This window comes from Hermetia illucens, chromosome 2 (assembly GCF_905115235.1).
Source record: "Hermetia illucens chromosome 2, iHerIll2.2.curated.20191125, whole genome shotgun sequence".
Taxonomy (NCBI): Eukaryota; Metazoa; Arthropoda; class Insecta; order Diptera; family Stratiomyidae; genus Hermetia; species Hermetia illucens.
This window is the reverse complement of record NC_051850.1, coordinates 52613597-52634294: the sequence shown is the minus strand read 5'-3', so window position 1 is coordinate 52634294 and position 20698 is coordinate 52613597. Positions and strand designations below refer to the sequence as shown.

The following is a 20698-nucleotide window of genomic DNA, read 5'->3' as shown; positions in this document are numbered from 1 at the left end:
ATGCTATCCTTTGATAATATTGCTATCTAATCGCTTAGAAACTCGTTCGATAGATTCAAAATGAGCTCGCAATAAAGATCGGTTAATATTAGATTCAATCAATTTCGATTTCTTGATTTCTTGAGAACAAATGAAATCTGAAAAATTTTAGAAGCGGTGGATATTATCATTGAACTTTCAAGGTTGCAATTCAAAAAGGATAGAATTTTAATGTTACCAAGGAACTTGATTAGGATATCTTCAATATTATTGAACGTTTTTGTTTTTCGTTTATTTTCAACGAATAAATACTCAAAACTTGCTATTCAGTAAATAAACTCTGTATTTCATTCCATGTTTCTGTTTTTGGTTCATCGTACTCTAATTATATTATTGCCTTGTATTCTATAAAACTTTTGGATTTTCTCGCTTAATTTTCGGATCTTTATCTGTGATTTATCTTTACTACAATTACAATAACTTGACTATAGCTGGAAAAATAATATTCTCGATATAATTTTTAATTCTCAATAATTTCTTTTAGTACTTTATCATGTGAAAACTAGTTAAAAATAAGTCAGTCCATTCAATTCTATTTAATATTATAATAATTAATAAAAAAATTTGTTGCTTCTTGTGTTCGCTATTTTGCTTAAGCTTTCATTAATGCTTTTATGAATTTTCGCATGGCTTTAGGTTCCAAAGTAAACGTTTTCGTGACTTTCACGCTCCGATTTTCGCGTTTTCTATAAATTCTATAGTTGTAACATGAGTTTTAAAATGTCGGTTGTAGTTGCTGTTTTCGAACTGCAAGTGTTTGAGTTCTTTTGCCTGCATTGTAATATAAAAATATTTGATTTAATTTCAATTGTTATCTTTGTTTTCATTTCTGCTCTTAGCTTATATAACAAATTTATGTTTTTCAATACATGTATATATATATATAGAATAATATATTCAATATAATAAATTTGTGTGTATTCACTTTTCTTTGCTTATTTGAAAATGTTTTGTGGCTAATTTGCTTTGCGTTTTTTGTTTTGTTTGCCTCGATCGCAAGTCGGAGTTGATGTATATATTAGATATATGTTAGTTTTGGCTTTCATATAAAATTTTATCATTATATATATTTAGATTTATATAGATATATAATTTGTGAACGTACTTAGCATAACTTTCAGTGGATTCATTTCACATTGAAAAAAATAAACTACAAAAATTGTCATCTATTATTGGCTTTTTTCTCCTCTCTAGAACCGAATTGCAAAACAAATTAGATGCGTTCTTTTTGTGTTTCAGTCTGATCAGGATCGCAATCACGAGTTAAAGTGTACTTGTGACTATAGTGATTTCGGATCAAAGCAACGATTCGATTTGCGCATTTGAATATTCATTCATTCAAAAGAGGCAGTCATGGCTATAGTCAACAGATGCGAAATTTCTGTGAGTGAGCATCTTGAAATTCTACGGAATGTAAATCTTTTAGGTACTTTAAGGAAAAACGGAGAAGTGTGTTGAGGTTGTCATCAAATTAGACAAGACACAAACAACTCTCTTTTATGCGGAACTATGACTTTCAGAATATACTGTTGTTCCTTTGGTTTAAAAATGTTGACTTCAAATTATTTTTTCGGCCGAAGTTTTAAAGTTATTTACAGTTGAATGGACTTAAAATCCATCATTCAAATCTAATCCAAAAGATTTCCTAGCCATAAGTTATCACATAGAAGGTGGACTGCAAAGTCGTCCACCGAATATATCGATGGCAAAAACTTGCTAACAGCTGGATATTTTCATCTGAACTATTGGAACGACAATCATGCAATCGCCCTGGTTCTTGCAACCCCAGAAATCATCCAGCCGTGATTCTCATCCGATCAAAAAGACAAAACGCATCCAATCCAATATTACATGTACGCCTTAAAGTTCTGAAAACTGAACTAGACTACTTCATCAGATATTCACACGCCCTGCGCTGTTATCCTTTTCACGTAGAGAAAAGTTTTGTTAATTCCGTCATCAATTCGATTTCAATTTGAAATCAAAGAAATTTACTGGAATGCCGATTTCTCATCACTATCCGACTCTTGCTGTTGCATAGCTTCACTTTTAGCTGCATCAGCGGAATAGTGAGGAATTGGCGACGGTATTACAAAACTCTTCCCTACAAGCTCATCTCATTTTGATCCACTCTCGGACGGTGTCCACCGGTCGAATTCAATACCGGAATCAGGTGATACACCTACCGTATTTATGTATGTTTGCATACATTTGCACTCGCTACCGGCACTACACACGCACGGGGTGGAGAATTTATGATTGTGGTTATGATGATGGTGATGTATTGTGCGAGATATTGACATGTTATTAATATTACTACTATTGTTAGTACCGCTTATGCTGCTGTTTCCACCAAGTCCACCGTTGTCTTCGTCCGTTGCGGTATGCATAGTATTTGGCATTAATGTTCGATTTTGACTACTAAGTAATTGTTGCTCGTACGAATGTAGTTGTTGCATAAAATGGAAATTTGGTGCTACGTCGGGTTTACGATCGCGCACCAATGTGAAAGCGTCATTTAGGCATAGAGCTTTTGTTTGCATCAGATATGCTAGTGTAACGGTTACCGACCGTGATACGCCAGCCAGGCAGTGAACGAGAACCGCTGAACCGGTTGCGCGTGCATCCTCTGAAATTAAGTAAAAAAGAACAATTAGAAATTGATTGGAAGTTCCGCTTGCAAAAAAGTAAAATACACAACCCTTATAACATTAGCCCGGTTCCGTTCGAAAAGTTCTGGGGCTTAACCAACAGATGTGGCCTTTAATAAAAATAAATTGCAGATTCAGATAAGAGAGATTTTTTGGATTTTTATGTAGAAATATTTCGGGACAAAACGGCTTCATTTTATTTTATTTGTTTGCAACGTATATGCATTTAGCTTATTACGGTGTAGTCATTTCATATGAAAGAGATAATTTTGATCTATTAAAAAATTTGTTAATAATATCAAATTTTCTACCGAAATCGCCAATATCGTGCTCTATATTATTGTCATTATTTTGTGGTTCTAGGATAAAAATGAAGGGACACAGGGTGACAGTAAATTTATAAAATATAGTAATACACTATTATTAGCTTTATTTGGGCTAGGTTGGGAATATTTTCATGATTCTCTTCTTTGTGATCGACGTATCAACGAACGTCTTAAATCTAAAATTTACCGCAATATCATCCGTTCTGTCGCTCTCTATGGTTCTGAGTGGTGGCCGACTATAAAAGACAATGAAGAGACGAAGATGTTGGACTAGTGGCGTGACACGTTTTGATCACAACCGAAATGAGGATATCCGCGATCGTCATGGGGTTGCACCGATCGTGGAAAAGTTGCGAGAGAGGCGTCTTCTATGGCATGGTCATGTAATTCGTGCTAACGAGAATTCACATGCCAAGATTGATCTGAACATCGAAGTCGATAGAAAACGACCAACAGGCAGGCCGAAACAACGGTAGCTTGATTCGCTTGATGGGGATTTGGAAGCTTCAAGATTGCACCCAGATCAGGCATTCGATAGAGCCAAATGGCGAAACCGATCACGACGAGCCGACCCCGTTTATGAACGGGAAAAAGACTGAAGAAAAAGAAGAAGAAGAGTTATAACAATTTGGGTTGGACAGACAGACAGGCAGGAAACCGATTTTAATATGGTTCGGTTTTGCAGAAAACCTTAAATGATTCAGATTGATTTCTACTAAATATCAAACTCCAAATGATATAGTTGTACGTCCAAATTTGATTTGACTTCAGTCGTCGAAAGTACCCAGCTGAAAAATCTGGAAAATAAAGATGATACCCCCGCTCTGCTCAGATAAAGTTAGTTATATTTTGGGTTGATCCTAAGACTATAAACAGTAATATCGATCCCGTAAGACAGAGCAAAATACTGGAAAATTTGATAGAAGTTTCACTCTTGCTGATAAAGTTTTAATAGACGAAATTTATCTGATTCTCGTAAATCTACAATATTCATCAGTTTCTCATTAAAATATAATCTGACATATTAAATGAACATACACGAAATAATCAGCTTTCATGATTGGTTTAAAAAAAATTGATATTACAAATGCATTTCTTCACACGAAAATCCCCGTCCCCATCGCCCTAGAGCTACATGACGTCAAATAGTAGAGATCAAACATCTCGAAAAGTCATGGGGCGTCTGGAGAACATTGCCAAGGACCGCTAGCGATGGCGCGTAGCTACAGTTGATGTCCTATGCCCCACATATTCCTCGTTTGCTCCTTTGTGGAGTATAGATCGTCCACACAACCTATTTTGTATTGCTATTTTTTCGCATTTGATTTTCGAGATTGGGAAATACAAACACCAACGACACAACGGACATGAATAATCCACTATACCAAATGAACTGCAAGTAGTCGAACACGAGAAAAGATCGTTAATGAAGCCCCATATAAGGTAAAAGATTGCAGACGTTTACGTGGGATTCGCAATGGCAAGCCAAAGGCACACGAATTGTAAAAATTGCTTCCAGTAACCTTCAATCGCAAGGATATTGTAAGTAATTTCCTGACTCGCATCTCATTGTTTACCATGAAACTGTTACAACTCGAATTTGATAAATGTTTTCGATGCTTTTGTTTTGCAACTACAATACAATAATATCAAGGAGATGCTATCAGTAGTTCCTAGATTATGAGCTGACGGAACAACAGTACGGACTTCTCTACGCGGTAGAGCTGAAGGAGCCGATAACAATCAACGTATTTATAAGCAACCAAGATGGATAGTTTGGAAGCCCTGAGTGAAGCCAATAGGGAAGCGATTATGGCACGAATTCAGAACATGCTCTCTCTATAGCAGGACACTTCTGTCAGTAAAGAGATTAAAATAAGAGGATTGAAGGTTACTTTCAACGGTGAAAAAGCAGAAGCAAATATGCCCAAACTGGGACTTTACCATCTCAAAGCGATCCAGAATCGTTCTTCTTGAGTTTTGAGGGGAATCTAACGGCGATGACGCATGCAGCCGAGACACTTGAATTATGGATCCGTGTAGAAACATAAGGAACAAGAAATGAAGCTGGAATGGATAAAACTGCACACGGAGGATAAACAGACTCAGAAGTTTCATAACGAAAACGAAATATTGTTCAATTTGAATTTAGCATTAGATATCCACCCTAGCACAACGAAACTGCAGAATGTATGAGCAAGATTAAGATGACTGATCCTTAACTGTACACACAGAACGATGGAAGCTACACTTACGGCATGTGTATATGATTATTCAAACGTATGTTTGTATTAGATGGAAGAATTCATGCTTTCGTAAACTGGGAAACTCTTTAACTATTCTGATGAGTGTATATGCATGTTCTTGCTTACAACACCAGTAGTCCTATACTGTCAAGCCAGAGTCAGAGGATAGGGAAATTGCTCTTTGGAAAGACATAAATAAATCAATCAATAAAACTCACTTAAAATTGGAAGGTCATTGGAGGGTTCGGCGCCAAGGGAGTCATCACAAGAGAGAAGAAAACAATCTGAAACACGACAGAAAAAGAGAAGAAGAGAAACTCAGAAATAACGGAAAGAAGGGTCCAAAAATAGGTAATAAAAAAATGTCACCGAGAGGGATTATGAAACTTAGCGCACAAAAGATCGTTTGTGGCTGTATGGCTGAAATCCGAGTTCGCCCAAGCCTTCAATCTCCGGCAAAAAAATCATTTGACATGTTACTGTAATGCTTACCGTTAACCGAAATGGTATTTCGAGCAGCATTTTCAAACCAAAATGATTATTTATTGGCGTCTCGATAATGACGTGTGGGCTTTCCAATCCCCAGATGCGGCAGTTATGCTTGTTAACATAGCCGCCGAGATGCAAAATCGTTGACCATTTCGATCTACTCTAAGGGCTAAAGTGAGGAGCATTAACAAAGCAGATGGTCTTGTGCCTTGAATTGTAAACGAATAATACGACATCTTTGTGCAGAATTCGGCACAAGTTGCTGCGTGAAATGTTGTGTATGGAGATCGATCGCGAGTCAAGGTTCCAGGATTGAGTCACACTCTCGGCTAGTGCAGCCACAGTTTCGACAGTGCACATCATATGACAGCGGGAACCGTGAGTGTTGTTCGCTAGCATGCCAATCTCACTAGCTTGTGTACAGCAAGCACGGTTGGTGCCTCATTTCAGTCACCTCTACAAAATAATTGTTAGCCTTTAAGATGATAGACAATCCAAAGTTAAAGTCCAGCAAAAGTTTTCCTCACCCTATACCAGTCCCGCTGAAATTTCACACGGATCCGTTCTTTTCTCAACTCTCTTCTCGTTCTTCACAGCAGACATTCTCAACCCCACTCCTAACCACAATCCTATCAAAATCCTACAATATGCCGATGACCTCACAATTTACACCTCCACGAAGGACAAAGTATGCAGTCAAGTCGGCCTGAATTCATAGTTGAACGAGCTTTACCGATACTTTACCAGCTGGCTTTGTGTATTTTAAAATTGTCAGTTTCTTCGCCAGAATCGCTCGTTTTTTTTCGATTTCCATATTCAAAAGCTCTCTGGTCCCATTCCTACCCTTAAACAGCATCACCATCACTTCCAATTTATCTAATAATCTTCACGTTAAGAAAATTGTAAACTGTGTTAATGGCGCCATCATTACATCCTATTCTTCGATTAAACTCACTCAACAAACAGTCAAAATTTTCTGCAATAAGCAGTTAATTAAGATTTTTGATCACTTTCGGATTCATCTTCTGGACGGTTATCTTCCTTAGACATATGCAGATGCTACACATGAAGGAAAAGCAAATTCTCAGCCTTGTACCGGCATATTTGAACAAGTCGAGCAACCGGAAGCTGCACGCTTCAAGTATGAAAGGTTTTGTGTTTTTCTTGTAGGTACAAGCATATTTAAGTGGGCACTTGTCCTATTTGCCTAGCTCGTAATGTATATGCAGATATTATGTCAGAATATTCAAACAGCACTGAGGCGACAAGTTCGGCTTACTACTTTGTTAATAATAGCGCAACTTCCACCAGGATCATGCTTTATATGTTAGGATCATGCTTTATATAATATTATAACCCTTTTATTATTGCATTTCATGATTCTTCTACTAAAGCACGGGGAGTTAAATAGAAGTACATATCCAACCAGGCCCTTTACGATTCCTCCCAGACGCCACGCATCGATGGCGTGGTGGCTAGATACGCTTTGTAGTTCTTAGAAAGACGTCAGTCGCACCCCAATCCTTTAGTTGCCGAGTGTATACGGATTGGGATCGACGAGAAATATTTCCTCCATAAGTACCCCCGAAACTCCTTATTCCCTATAATAGTGATAACCGTCTACTCAACAGAGAAGTAATCGGTGGCTATTCCCATTCTCAATATTTACCTTCACCCAAACAAAACGACTCAGGCTTCCCAATCCACTTCCCTTCCCATTCCCATTCCCAAACCCGGTCCCATCCGTCTCTTTCCTCCTCCTCAACCTTCCGTCCAAATAAACGAACTACAATCATTGAAGGTTTTATGATCTTTCCTCCAGGTGTAGCTACAACATCACAATAACATCTTCTTACTAGTTTAAATACCATATTTATACCCGCTGCCGCGTTTCAAATCACACTGGTGGCAGGGAGATTTGTTTCGTAACTGGATGTCGGATACCAGTCAGCTGTGAATAATGAGTACCTAAGTCAAATCAGGGTAATAATACTGAGCGGGTGCAATGCCGACCAAATTGCTTCCTGGTGTTACAGTTATAATCTGGAAATTAAATACTAGGTTTGGGTCCAAATTGGATTATTGCGTCATCGAATATTATTAGAAGTTGGCAGTTGTCTACAGCCATTATTGATATCTTTTCTGTGTGAGGTATAGTTCAGCTCTTTTGGTAGTTAACCGCAAAATTCCAGTTAATCTTGCGATAATCAAAAAAATTCCAGGAGTTTTCAAATTGCGCGCCTTCACGTTACCGTTGACTGCTGGTTCGGCGCTCGTTTTTTAGTGGGAACCACCCTGAGTAACCTCCACTTTGTTTTGGTTCTCTAACCTTCTCCAAACCGGTTGTTCAGCTGTTTTAGTGATGTCCATTTTTCGTGTTCCGCGTTTTTTGTCATGGACGTGAAGGAAGAGCAACGTGTTTGCGTCAAATTTTGCGCTAAATTGGCCAAGTCGTTCACGGAAACTTTTCAAATGCTGCAGCAAGTCTTGGCGATGAATTGATGAGTCGTTCACGGTGTCACGAGTGGTTTATATGGTTAAAGGAAAGCAGAACATCACCGGAAGATGACACTCGCTCAGGAAGGCCTTCATCTTCAATTGACGACTTTCATATGGCCAAAGTGAATGCAATCGTCGTTTGGCGATTCGAGAGATGGTAGAAAGTTGCGACATCTCACTTGGATCAGGTCAGAAGGTTTTGACCCAAAAATTGGAAATGAGAAGGATTGCAGCCACGACTGATGACAGAGGAAGAAAAAACGCCTTGAGGTTTATCAGGAGCTCTTGGAAATGGCCAATGCTAATGGAAACTTCTTGAAAACCATGATTACATATGATGAGTGTTAGGTTTATGGCTACGACGTGGAAACCAAGGTGCAGTCGTCCCTGTGGAAATCAAAAAAATGACCAAGACCAAAAAAAGCTTGCCAGGTTAGATCAATCGTTAAGGGGAGTGGGTAGCAAGTTTATCCATATGGGAAAACACCTCGTATATTTGATCCTTTTTCTCAAAAAGTACTAGTTCCAATTTATTGAAATTTTGCCAGTTTATTCATGAATTTGTATTTAAGATTTAAGGTAGAAGAAATGATTCTAAATGATACTCTTTTTTTTGGAACAATATGAAAATTGTGAAAAAATTCCCGCTGATATTTTTTTTGTCGGAATGTATTTAAAATTGTTCTATCATAGTGAAAGAAGAAACATTAATCTATACTCTTGCAAAATTCTAGAACGACTGGTTCACTTGGTTCCGAGAAAAAGGAACATTAATCGGAAAAAGCGTGATTTTTCAGGAAAAGCAAAAAACGTGGCGATTCATATTTCCCGGCTTCCTTATCGATTTTTCGCCCTAGAGTTGTTGCTTCTCTCTACTATCCCTGCAGAGTGCAGGGAGAACGATTATTATCGATTCTACAAGAAAAAATCGAGATCAATCGATATATGTGAAGCGTGTATAAGTGAACCTCAACTCGTGTTTCAACAATTTCGCGTCATTTAATATTAGTTTATATTAGTTTTTCGCGATGCCCCAAAGCACACGTGCTTTTTAAAAAAAGGAAAGAGTGTTTGGGGGAAGAAGACCCCAAGACCGCCAGGAAGAGATACCTCGACCTTCCATTACAGGGTCTGTACATCAAAGGGTGAACACCCCGAAATCCTCCCTTTCAGAAAAATCGTTTTCGTCTTCCTTTTCGAAAGTGAGTCACCATTTAGAGGAGTACTACAGCTTCGAGGAAAATGAAAATTATAATTTCATAAATTTTGGTATGTAAAGTAATATTTCTTGCAATTTTTCTGATTACTTTTATTTACTTACCAATGCGTTCATTATGTTTCGAATAGAAATTCTCAATTAATCTCTGGGGAACATGGATTGTTGTATAACTTGTCATGGTAAATTCGAGGTGTCAGTAATTTGTAGACGTGGTCTTGCTGCGAAACTTCAATTGCTGTGCAAAAATTGTGCAAAATTTGACAATTTTTGGAATTGGTCTAAAATTACTTATGACACGGACGACGGTAAATATAATGTTATTGTCAAGTGTCGCTTTTTCTTTAATTTTGTTTTTTATGGTATTTATATATATTTTTTGGCGGTCAAATCGACTTTGACACTTTGAATGTTAGGTTCGCCTACGCCCTCAGAACAATCGGTAAAGGCCCTACTGCAGGCACAATTTTATGCTGCCTTATGAACCTGCCTCCTCCTATCACCAAACATGTTGCATACGACAGCATCTTGGCTTCTGCTGCCAAAGAGGTGGCCAAGAGATCAATGACGAATGCAATAAATGAAGCCGTGGAAACGAACGTCAATCATAAGTGTGGCAAAAGAGAGGCCACACTTCCCTGAATGGTGTTGTCAGTGTGACCTCTATTGATACTCGTAAGGCAAGGGAATCACAAAACCAGTTATTTGAGTCAAAATTTTAAACTGTATTTTATTTTAGGTCATTGACATTGCAGAAATGTCAAAATTTTGCCACTGCTCTACGAACTGAGCATGATGCCGACTGCTAGGGAAATTTCATTAGCTCCAGTGGGGCGATAGAAGTTGCTGGGGCCAAACAGATATTTGAGAGGTCACAACAGAGCTACGATGTGCGGTATAAGGAGTACCTTGGTGATGGAGACTCGAAAGGCTTTCTTTCTGTTGTTGAGAGTAAACCGTATGGAACAGATTTCGAAATACGCAAGTTGGAATCCATAGGCCATGTGCAAAAAAGAATGGGGACCCGTCTTCGCAATTTAAAATCAAAGTTGGGGAAAAAAAAACTCCAAAATGGAACATCAATCGAAGGAAAAAACAGGTTGTCGGATGCAGCCATTGCCAAAATTCAAAATTTTTATATTAATACTATCCGTCAACCTAAAACAATACAGTTGAGAGTATAAAAGAAGCATTTTGGGCAATATTTTTCCACATTGTATCGTCTAATGAACACCCCGTTCATGGTCTATGCAAACCATCTTGGTGCAAATTTCTGAAATGTCAAAATGAAAATACTGTTTATTTTATTTCACCTGAGCAGGGCAGTGATGGATGAAATAGAGCCAGTATTTCGAAAACTGGCCCGCCCTGACTTGTTACGTGTGTTCAGGGCCGAACCCAAAACCTGAACGAAAGTTTCAATAATGTCATTTGGGCTCGCGTTCCAAAGACCACCTTTGTAACAAGGAAAGGTATCTTACCTTCAATGACGAAAATATAGCCCGATGTAGAGCCCTTCATCACTTAAGTATTGAACCAGGGAAGTTCTGTTGTGCCGCTCTCAAGAAATCTGACATCGAGAGAATTCAGAAGGTGGACAGAAAAAATGTGGAGATCCCACAAAAAGCCAGGCAGAGAACGAGAAATGACAAAAGAAAATTGGAAGAATTATATTTGGAAGAGGAAGGTGGCACTTCCTATAGCAAGGGAAAATTCTGATGTATCGAAAGTTGTGAATTAATTAAAAAAAAATATATCTATGAATTTTGGTTTCTTTTTATACCTCTCTTCATATAATGTAATATATCATCATATATATAATATTGTTTCATCACATGTCATCTCTTTAATATGAAATAGTCTTGGTTTTGACTGATTTCATGTTTCGCTAGCTCACAGGTCATAACAATTAAATTCAATATTTTTTTCAAGTACTTCTAGTTTTGAATTTGAATTTTAGACTTATCACTAGATTCAGAACAGTTTGAAGAATTTTTTTAGCTAATAAAACAATTTTTGATTTTTTTTCAATTTTTGCTATCAACTCCCCTTAAAGTGATGCTCTTTTTATTTTCTTCGATTTGAAGGGTGTCATCGACCATGAATTCCCCACACAAGGTGTGACAATCAATCGTTACCGATACCTCCAAACCCTGAGAACTTTACCCCAAAAGATTCGTCGCAAGAGGCCAAAATTTTGGGCAACAGGCGAGTGGTTTTTCCACCACAACAACGCGCCTTACCTCGCGCTCATCATTCGCGATTTTTTGCCAACAACTCGATGACAACCCTTTTCCATTCCCCCCTATTCTCCTGACCTGGCTCCATGTGACCTCTGGCTGTTTAGCAAATTCAAGTACCCAATGAAAGGACAGCGATTTCAGACGATAGAGGAGATCAAGACAAAAACGGTGAACAGCATCCAAGAAACAGAGCTTTCCAGACCCATGGAACTGTGGAAACACCTCCCAAGTGGAGTATTTTGAAGGGGATAAATTAAAACAATTGTAAATATTTTTAATAAAGAGTTATTGAGAAAGTCCTGAAAATTTTTTATCAGACCTCGTGTTTAAGCGATTTCGCCGGATTTTCTCCAGCAGCCGCATCTTTGGAGCTAGCCCCATTAAACCCAGTCTGCCTGCGCATTTAACCTCTTCCGTCGTTACACCACATGCTATGCAAATGGCCTGTTTGGACATCGCGAGATTCTTTTCCGCCATTGCATCAGCATGTTACTTACCAAATGGTTTATTTGGCCTCGACATGACTTTCTTCCGTGTCATCAATTCGCAGCGCAACAGCAGGTGTCGATTTGCCGCCAGCAAGAAAATTTATAATAATAAACAAGTGTTATTGTGTTGTGTACAAGAACACTTTCAAACCAATGTGTAAACACGGAAGGGTCAAACATAGGTGACTTAAAGAATAGCATTACTTTTAATTTTTAGTAGTCAAAAAGCCTCTGAACAGAAATAAAGTGTTCTAACCGGGAACACTTTATTTCGCGCGATAATATCTTGAACTCACTTATAGAATTAATTAGTGAAATTGTAAAAAAAGGAAAAAAGTAGAATATTGTGTTGTAGTAATAAAAGGTTTGTAGAAGTGGAAACGCGAGTGTTTTTTTAACTAAATCCAAGTCAACCTACGTAAGTATAATTCCTAACCTTTAAGCCTTTTCTGTTCCAGTAGTTTTGATTACCCCATCGTTCCAAAGTTAAGTTTCGGCAGCCCAGAACGAGAGCAACCACGGTCCTCTAATTAAAAATTTAGGAGCTAGTGCGCGAGCTTGGCCAACGCCCAAGCAGAGTAGCCCATTGGAAGAGGCCGTTTAGGATATCGCCGAAACACCTCGTAAATAAAATTTCGGGAGCTTCAGAGAGCCAGTTAGAAGTTTTGGCTAACTCAAGGACACCTCTAAGAAACCGTACTGCTAAATAGATCTGGAAGCCGTCTGAAATTTATAACCGATTAGAGAAAAAACCTCGATAGTCACTCAGCAAATATTCGTCAGGGCAGAAAATATGTACATATAGTGTATAGAATTGGCCTACTATTGAAGTCATATACGATTTGTAAGGTATGACGAAGCTAATACTATTTGCATATGTTTTATTATATTGATTTGAAAAATATGAACAACTTTTTGTCAGTTAGTCGTGAAAACGTAATTCTATACATTTAGACAAACTTTTCATAGTTATTTTTAGGTGTTGTGTCAAGACTAAAAAGGGAATACGGAAGAAATTCCCGTCTAAGGGTAAACATTTTTAAGGCTTTGTGTAAACACAAAGCTTTATTAAAATCGGTTTACAGTCTGTCTGTCCATCACACGCATTTTTCTCGGAGACGTTTATAGCGATTGACACCAAATTTAGCAGAAAGGTGGGAAGTGTAAACGCTCACACATATAGTGAGTTACATCCTTTTACGTTGAATTTAAGGGGGGGCCCATACATGCAAAAGGGGTGTGTAAATTTTTTTTAATCAAATATAATCATGTGGGGTATCAAATTGAAGGTCTTGGTTAGTACTTTTCGAAGCCGGTCTTAGTTTTGACATTTGTTGGAAAGGTGGGGATTGCGGGAGGTTGAAAGTGATAATTTCTTTAAAGGGGCCATTCTCAGAAACTACCAAATTGAAAAATCTGAAAAAAAAGCGGGAGCCTGCCACTATATGGTGTCTGGGCTCCGAAATACATTCCATAACGATATCTGTTCAAATAAAGTTAATAATAGTATATTACAGCATATTACTATATTTTTTTATGATTGGCTGGAAACCCTTCATTCATCCTAGCACCACGAAATTTTGCAGTGATGTATAATATAGAGCATGATCTTACCAAATTTGGTGGAAATCGCACTATTACTAACAAAGTTACAATACGTCAAGTTGTTGCTTCTTTGAAAACTGAAGACTATGAATGTCAATATCACCCGAAAGTGGATACTCTCACATAATATATGGATATATTACGTGCTACGAACAAAGAAATACACAAAATCTTTCGTACCTGAAGCGTCCAGCTTCCGGTTTCCCAACTTATTTATTTTTTCTGAAAATTTCGTATCTCGAGAACTAGCTCTTGAAGAAAATTCATTCTGAAGGTATCTACGACTAAACATTTTTTTTTAAATTTATTATTGTCTCTTTGTTCTCCAAAAAAGGCACCAGCTATTAACTTTCCATAATTAATCTAAACTCAATTTACGCACTTACTCGTATGTTTTTGTTTTGCAGGCAAATTTTCTCCTTCTACTCTTTGAAACATATTCAATTCAAAAACTTTCTTCTGTCACATCAACCTCCACATCTTCAACTATTTGTTTTTCTTAAAATATAAATAACCCTATACTTTTCCTCCCATGTTCTTACCAATAAATTTAATAGCAGTGGGAAAATGTATGGCAACATCTTGTGAATAATGATCTGTGATTGGAATTTTTAAATACTGTATTCTGCCGGAAGCCTCAAAAACATTGGGAAGATCTGATGTCACGTTCAGAACATACTAAAAAGAGAAAGAAATAAAAATACATTAACTGGAGAATGTCGATTGGCTTATGATCAGTCGATCAAGAATGTAATTAAAAGTAAATCAAAAGACTAAGGAGAATTTCTCACAAAGCTAATGCTGGAAAAACATAGCCAGACAATCAAGGCTGGTGGAAAAAAGAAAACAATGACCATACCAGACAAAGCATAATCCGATACTCTACTTTGTTTAGAATAAGATAAAGCGAACATACTTTTATATTATACTTTGCTAACGCCTGTGAGTCGATGCTATGCTGCCTATTTCCTAGATATACACCCGGAACTATTTCCACTGGATCTTCATTTGATTGATGATGTGTTGTACTTTCGCAATCTGATGATTCTGCTGAACTACTGCACGCTGAATCAGAATGTGGTGTTGATATTCGTAACGATCTATTTTCGTATGCAACACGAGCATGGCCAGCGGAGGCATAGACATCACCAACGGATGTAATGACGAAAGGAATTTTTCATTTCAATGTGTACATGGAAGAAGTTAAAAAATTGAAAATAGAATGAAAATAAACATTAGAAATTGTAATCGTCAAATTGAGCAATAAATAATTGGGAATAGTCATAAGTGTATCCTGTGTGATGGGAATGGAAAGTAATGATCATATTTTATGTATATAATTCAATTTTTTGTTAATTTTAGCACCAACTGTGTAGGAGTTCATTCAAATTCGATAATGACTAGAATGAAAGCATGATTTGTTATTATTACGTGGTAATTGGTAAATTCTATTCATTATTCTCTTGGTTAACTCTCGGCCTCATCCTTTCTCAACATGAATGCTTAGAATATCTTCACGCAACAGGATACACTCCCCATTCTGGGCATTATCGATTCCAAACCGACATACAAGCAGTAATTAACCATCATTACCTTAACCCCATTAATTGATCGGCCTGCGTGGTACCGGGACTAGATTCCATATCTTGATTTGAACTATTCTCTTCACACCACTCCGGAAATGCATCCCGGAAACTATGAAAGCCATCTGGAAATAAATTTTCAAAACGGAAAAACTTTAGTAAGTAAACAATATACATATATGTACACTTGATATAAAAAGAAAACATGTGTTTGAGGGTACATTCATAGACGAAAAATACTGTCCAACCTATATTGGACTTGAATGTGATGAACAACTGAATGGATTTAAGTTTGATGGAATGCCCGGGAGTAGATCGTTGGAACAATTGAACGAGAGCTCGTAACCTTCACCTCGGATGTTATACAAGAATCGGTGAAGAGGAGCCTTCCAAACTGGTGATTAGATTCAACCCCAACGGAGTCGAATCGATTCAACCATCCGAAGTAAATCAATCTCTTCCTACCGAACACTTGTAAGCATTAGTGTCCCATCCCGATCACTTCAATAGAAACTTCATATTTCCACCGCACCATGAGCGGAATATGTAATGAGTATGCTGTGTGAATCATATTATGTTATGCTATATGCACACAGTGCCCGAGCTCCGGATAGAGGGCCCAAGTGCGTACGTATCTGCATTTTAAAAATTCTTTCAAGTCTTTTCAAATCTTTTTTGTAAGGCCGTATTCCGCTGTATTTGTTTCATCCGTTTCTATATGTTTCAATGCAACACTGGATTTGATCATGTTTATGGTACTTGAATCGCTTGGGGGTTGTACAGTTCCGAAAGGAACTAACGAAAACAGCGGAAGGAAGTTCTCCATTTAAAAGACAGGAAGATAGAGCAACAAAACATAGAGGAGAGGAGCAGAATATAGGGAATGAGAGCTATCGTATATAGTTAAGGTTGGAATTAAAATAGTTTTAATTGCTTTTATTGCGTGATTATGGCTGCCGCTACGTTTGTTTAAATAGTAAGTGTTCAACGTTGAGTGCGATGGGAAAACAGTCATGATGAGTGCTCGTTTTTGAGGTTCTCCTTCCTGGTGAATTATTGTTTCCCTTACTTCGAAGCCTTTAGTCTTCACTAAATAACACAATTTCCGGAAATTGCTCATCATTTATGTTCAAAGAAAAATAACCCCTATTGGAATTAATTAGATTGTTTCGAACAACACTATTCAATTATTGCGAGATACGATCATAGAGGATATGACCCCAAACTTGATTACACAATGCAATTAATGATTAATCGGTTATTTCTATTAATTATTTATCAATATCAAGAAATTTTCAGTCAAGTTTTCGGTGAATCCCCTCAAAGTTTGGTGAAAGTTTTGTTATGATTAACGTAAAAAAAATGTACCCCATCTGGAGGATACTTTCTCTATTTTATCTTTTTCCGGTTTGAAATGCCAAAAGGATTGAGAAGTGGCTGATCAATATTCATTGGATGAACAACTGATGTATCAAAACAAATTAGCTAGAATTCCAGGGTCGAGAGTAACGTGAAGGATCACGATCAGGTGAAAATTGATGAAGCGAGACATCACGTACATGTTGTGAGGTAAGGCACTACCAGATTAAAAATGAAATCTCAGTGGATAGAAGCTTGTTGGCTTTGCAATATCGAACCTAGCCTACTTCATAGTGCCTACTCATCAGAAAAGAGACCTTCAATAAAAATATGAAAGGGTTCAATTAGTCCTTGGAAAATCCAGAAGATGGTGTTCATGGCATCAGAAAGAGCTTGTTTTGGAGTCATTTTTCACCAGATAGCTGTCAAATAATAATAATCCCACACTTGAAGACAATATAGTCAGCATTGCGCTCGCCTGTGAATATTACCCTGATTTGACTTAAGCACTCATTCACAACTTGGCTGGTCGGCTGGTATCCGACATTCAGTCACAATATAAGATAAATACCTCTGCCACCAGTGACATTTGAACTGCAACCTTCTGCTACGAGAACCTAATGCTCTAATTACCTAACCAGCAAAGCCTCAGTTATATTTGTCACACGGTTTCATTTTGATCATCGATTGAAGGAAGAAACTATTACTTAAAATGGAAAAAAAAGGTTAACTTCCAGCAATGATTAAACTTTTATATATATGTATTTTAAAGGCTTGGCACCGAAAGAGATTAAAGCTGAGTTGGGTGAATTTTACGGAACATCTGTCTCTGTGTTTGCAACTGTTTACAATTGGGCAAATGACTTTCAACATGGCACGCCAAATGGAAGGAACTACTCTCGAAATAATTAACGAAATCAATGATACTGTTTGAAATGGCCAACAAATCGCAGAATATATGACTTCTGATTTTGCAAAAAAAATTGCGAATTGAGAAAAATGTCGGCCTAATGGGTATCGCGTTTGCGGTAGAAAATAAATTCAATCGTATGTCGACTCTCAAGCTGTTTCGATCCTTTCCTACCTCAACCTTGATCTATCTCGGCTTCGATACATTACTATAGACGAAGCGTGGATATGTCATTACAGTCCAGAAGCAAAGGAACAGTAAAACATCTTGTTTTCCTTTTTCTAAGGACTTATTGAAGGACCCTCGAAATAGTGCCTTCAGTATTCTCTATGCGTCTATATGTGAAGTTGTCAATTAGGTCTCAATCACTACTTAACTTAAACGAGATAACCTTTGTCAAGTCCTACAGTCCGGACTTGGAAGATGTACTTAGATTTTCCAGCCAAAGGAGTACAATTTTTGTTTCGTTGCGTTGGCTACGTGACTCCTTGGGCTGTCATTTATTCTTCATGACGCGATTTTGTCTTACGTTTCCACTGCAATGCGAATTTCGCGACATCCTGCATTTAATATACTGTGTATTAATAATGCGTCAATCATCGGGATAAATAACACTTTTTCGATAAGAAAAAACAGTTGCCACTACCTTACGGTTGACAATCTCGCCTTGACCTTCATTGGCACCATATCGTCGCTCTTCCTCCCCTCCATACTGACCGGTTTCGACTCGGGTCTGTAATGGTGCGCCCAAGTTTCGACACAGGAGACGATTCTTGCCAAAAACGCAAGCTCCCTCTTTCTGAAATCGACCAAACAGCCGCTGAGAAAGTTTCAATTGATGCCGCTTGTGGTCTTCCGGTATGAAACGTGGCCCCCATCTAGCGAAGTTTTTTCGAAATTCCACATCACGGTTTATATTGACTTCCTCAACGATTTTGAATAAGGATATTCGTCGATTTTATTTTAAGACCCTGCGGATTACCCCAATGTTTAAAATTATAACACTCGACCTTACTTGGCAATCGTGGCTCAAATTATCGACTACCTCACGCCTTCCATAGAATTCCTTATGCCACGTAAATACTCGGGTCCTTAAAAGGGTGTTTTCCTCCGAACTATGCGCGCAATCGCTCTAAAATTTCGGTCGAATTCATTCCCTCTCAAGCCAAAAACTTAATAGTAATAGTTTCAGAACACGTGCACTTCTTTGTCGCCCATTGTTTCTTTGGATACTAGAAGTTTTGAGAAAATTACGGTCAGCACCTCCCCCCTCTTTTCAATAAAGATACCGGCTACCTGCACACCAATTCTTTCCAGGTATAATACCCCTTCGAAATCTTAAAAAAATCGTAAGCGTATTTTTCCACCGTTGATAGTGGATGAAGTAGAAAGCTTGGAGAGTTTTTTGCTTGAAAAGTTCCGATCAATAGTCATTGACGATCAAGAAGGCGAGGAGTTTTTCACAGAAAATCACTACCGAACATTGGAAAGGAATATTGAAATGTAGATACAACTCCCTGACGACGGGATAACACCAAGTTAGGGCAATTCCTGGGCCATGAAAGGAGATGGGTGAAGAATGTTCAATTGAAATAAACGTCAGATTGTGTTTTCTAGTGACAACACTAAGCTGTATAGACAGATATGATAATGAAGTACTTCTTGAAAATCGTCATCTAGGGGGTTGTGGCGTCATATCGCATGCCATACAACTCTTAACGAAACGATAGAAGATAATACAAGCGATGAGAGATCCAATGGACTATCAAACATATGGATGATCCAGTAAATGGGGCAACCAACGTCAAGATAGGCGGAGAGGTTCTGAAGATAAAGAAATAAAGGAGGAAATCCGAAACTATTGTACTAATTGGAAATCCCCAGTTAAGATGCAATCCAGCGGTGTTATCAAGGAACTGACAATAGACTTAGAAGATGAGTGAATATAAAACTCCATTAGTCCATCGGGAGAAATTTAAATGCTTTGGAATTATCGAAACTCCTGGAAAGGAGAAGTTATGGGACCTTGTAGTAGCGACCACCTCCCGAATAGTCCGGCAGACTGAACTCTTCTTCGAGGAGGAAGCGGTAGAAATTCTACCTCAACTTTTAACATAGGTAACCAACTTATCCTTTAAAAACCGAAAACCGGCGTTGGCCCAAACTTAAGGTCAAAAAATGAATCTTAGAAACAGTCAACTTGCTTCAGACAATATAACATGGGCTGTATCTTTCATTCCTCTTCTGAATCTCGTCATTGCCGAATTTATCGTCCAAAGCTTTGATATTAATGACCTTTGTGATCTGAATCGTCTTCTTAATTTCTTGGCTCCTTCGTTTTGGGCATAAAATCAGTCAAGTAAGATAGTGAATGGCTATATTCACTCTGTCACCTTTGGCGTTTTAATGAGAAAATTTCAGTCGGTATCGGTTGCTTGTCAGAAAAGCACAGGAACCCCTTTGCACACTCGAAAGTCGCTCAGGTATATTTCGCGGCCGCCAAGTACACATATTAAAAAGTTCAAATCTTTCGCGGTATAAATAGTGTCAAAACATGGCTTTCTGAAGGATGGGGGATGAAGAATTCATCGTGACCTTGTTTTCGCGAAATGTTGGCTTGTTCTTGCGTCAAAAACAAGCAAAATTGAAACAGAAAGGACTGAAAGTCTCACATGAAAATAATGGAAATGAGAAACCACCATTGTCGGACAAGCATGTTATCAAATGAATCGTTTAAAAATAGGAAAATATTGATTGCGACTGGAGTAATGTAGTTTTTTTCGACCAAGTTCCCTTTTGAGGTGTTGCAGCTGAATCACAAGCTTGATGTTCCCCACCGAAACAATTTGCCCAGGGCACAGTCAAACATACAATCAAGCTGTATCTTTGAGGCTGCTAATCATAAAAAGATTTTCGTCCTTTGCCATCAATCTCAATACTTCCAAGATGGTCGAAATTTCGAAGAAAGCCCTGTTACCGTTTGACAGACGTCAATTTGTCGCAAAAAGCGAGACTGAATCTTTCAAGAGGAACCCTGGATTGGC

General features: G+C 37.9%; 1 protein-coding gene across 2 annotated transcripts in view; it reads right to left on the bottom strand.

Moving 5' to 3' along the window:
* Positions 1-211: 211 nt before the first annotated feature.
* Positions 212-20698, bottom strand: part of LOC119649596 (dual specificity protein phosphatase Mpk3) — an 86817-nt gene continuing 66330 nt past the window's right edge. The window contains exons 2-6 of one of the 2 annotated variants that reach the window (XM_038051809.1): positions 15396-15510; positions 14719-14902; positions 14345-14480; positions 2372-2668; positions 212-810 (exon numbers count right to left, since the gene is read on the bottom strand). In XM_038051809.1, coding sequence (XP_037907737.1) covers positions 755-810; positions 2372-2668; positions 14345-14480; positions 14719-14902; positions 15396-15510 — 788 coding nt within the window. In that variant the 3' untranslated portion in view covers positions 212-754. The other variant, XM_038051810.1, reaches the window with a different exon arrangement.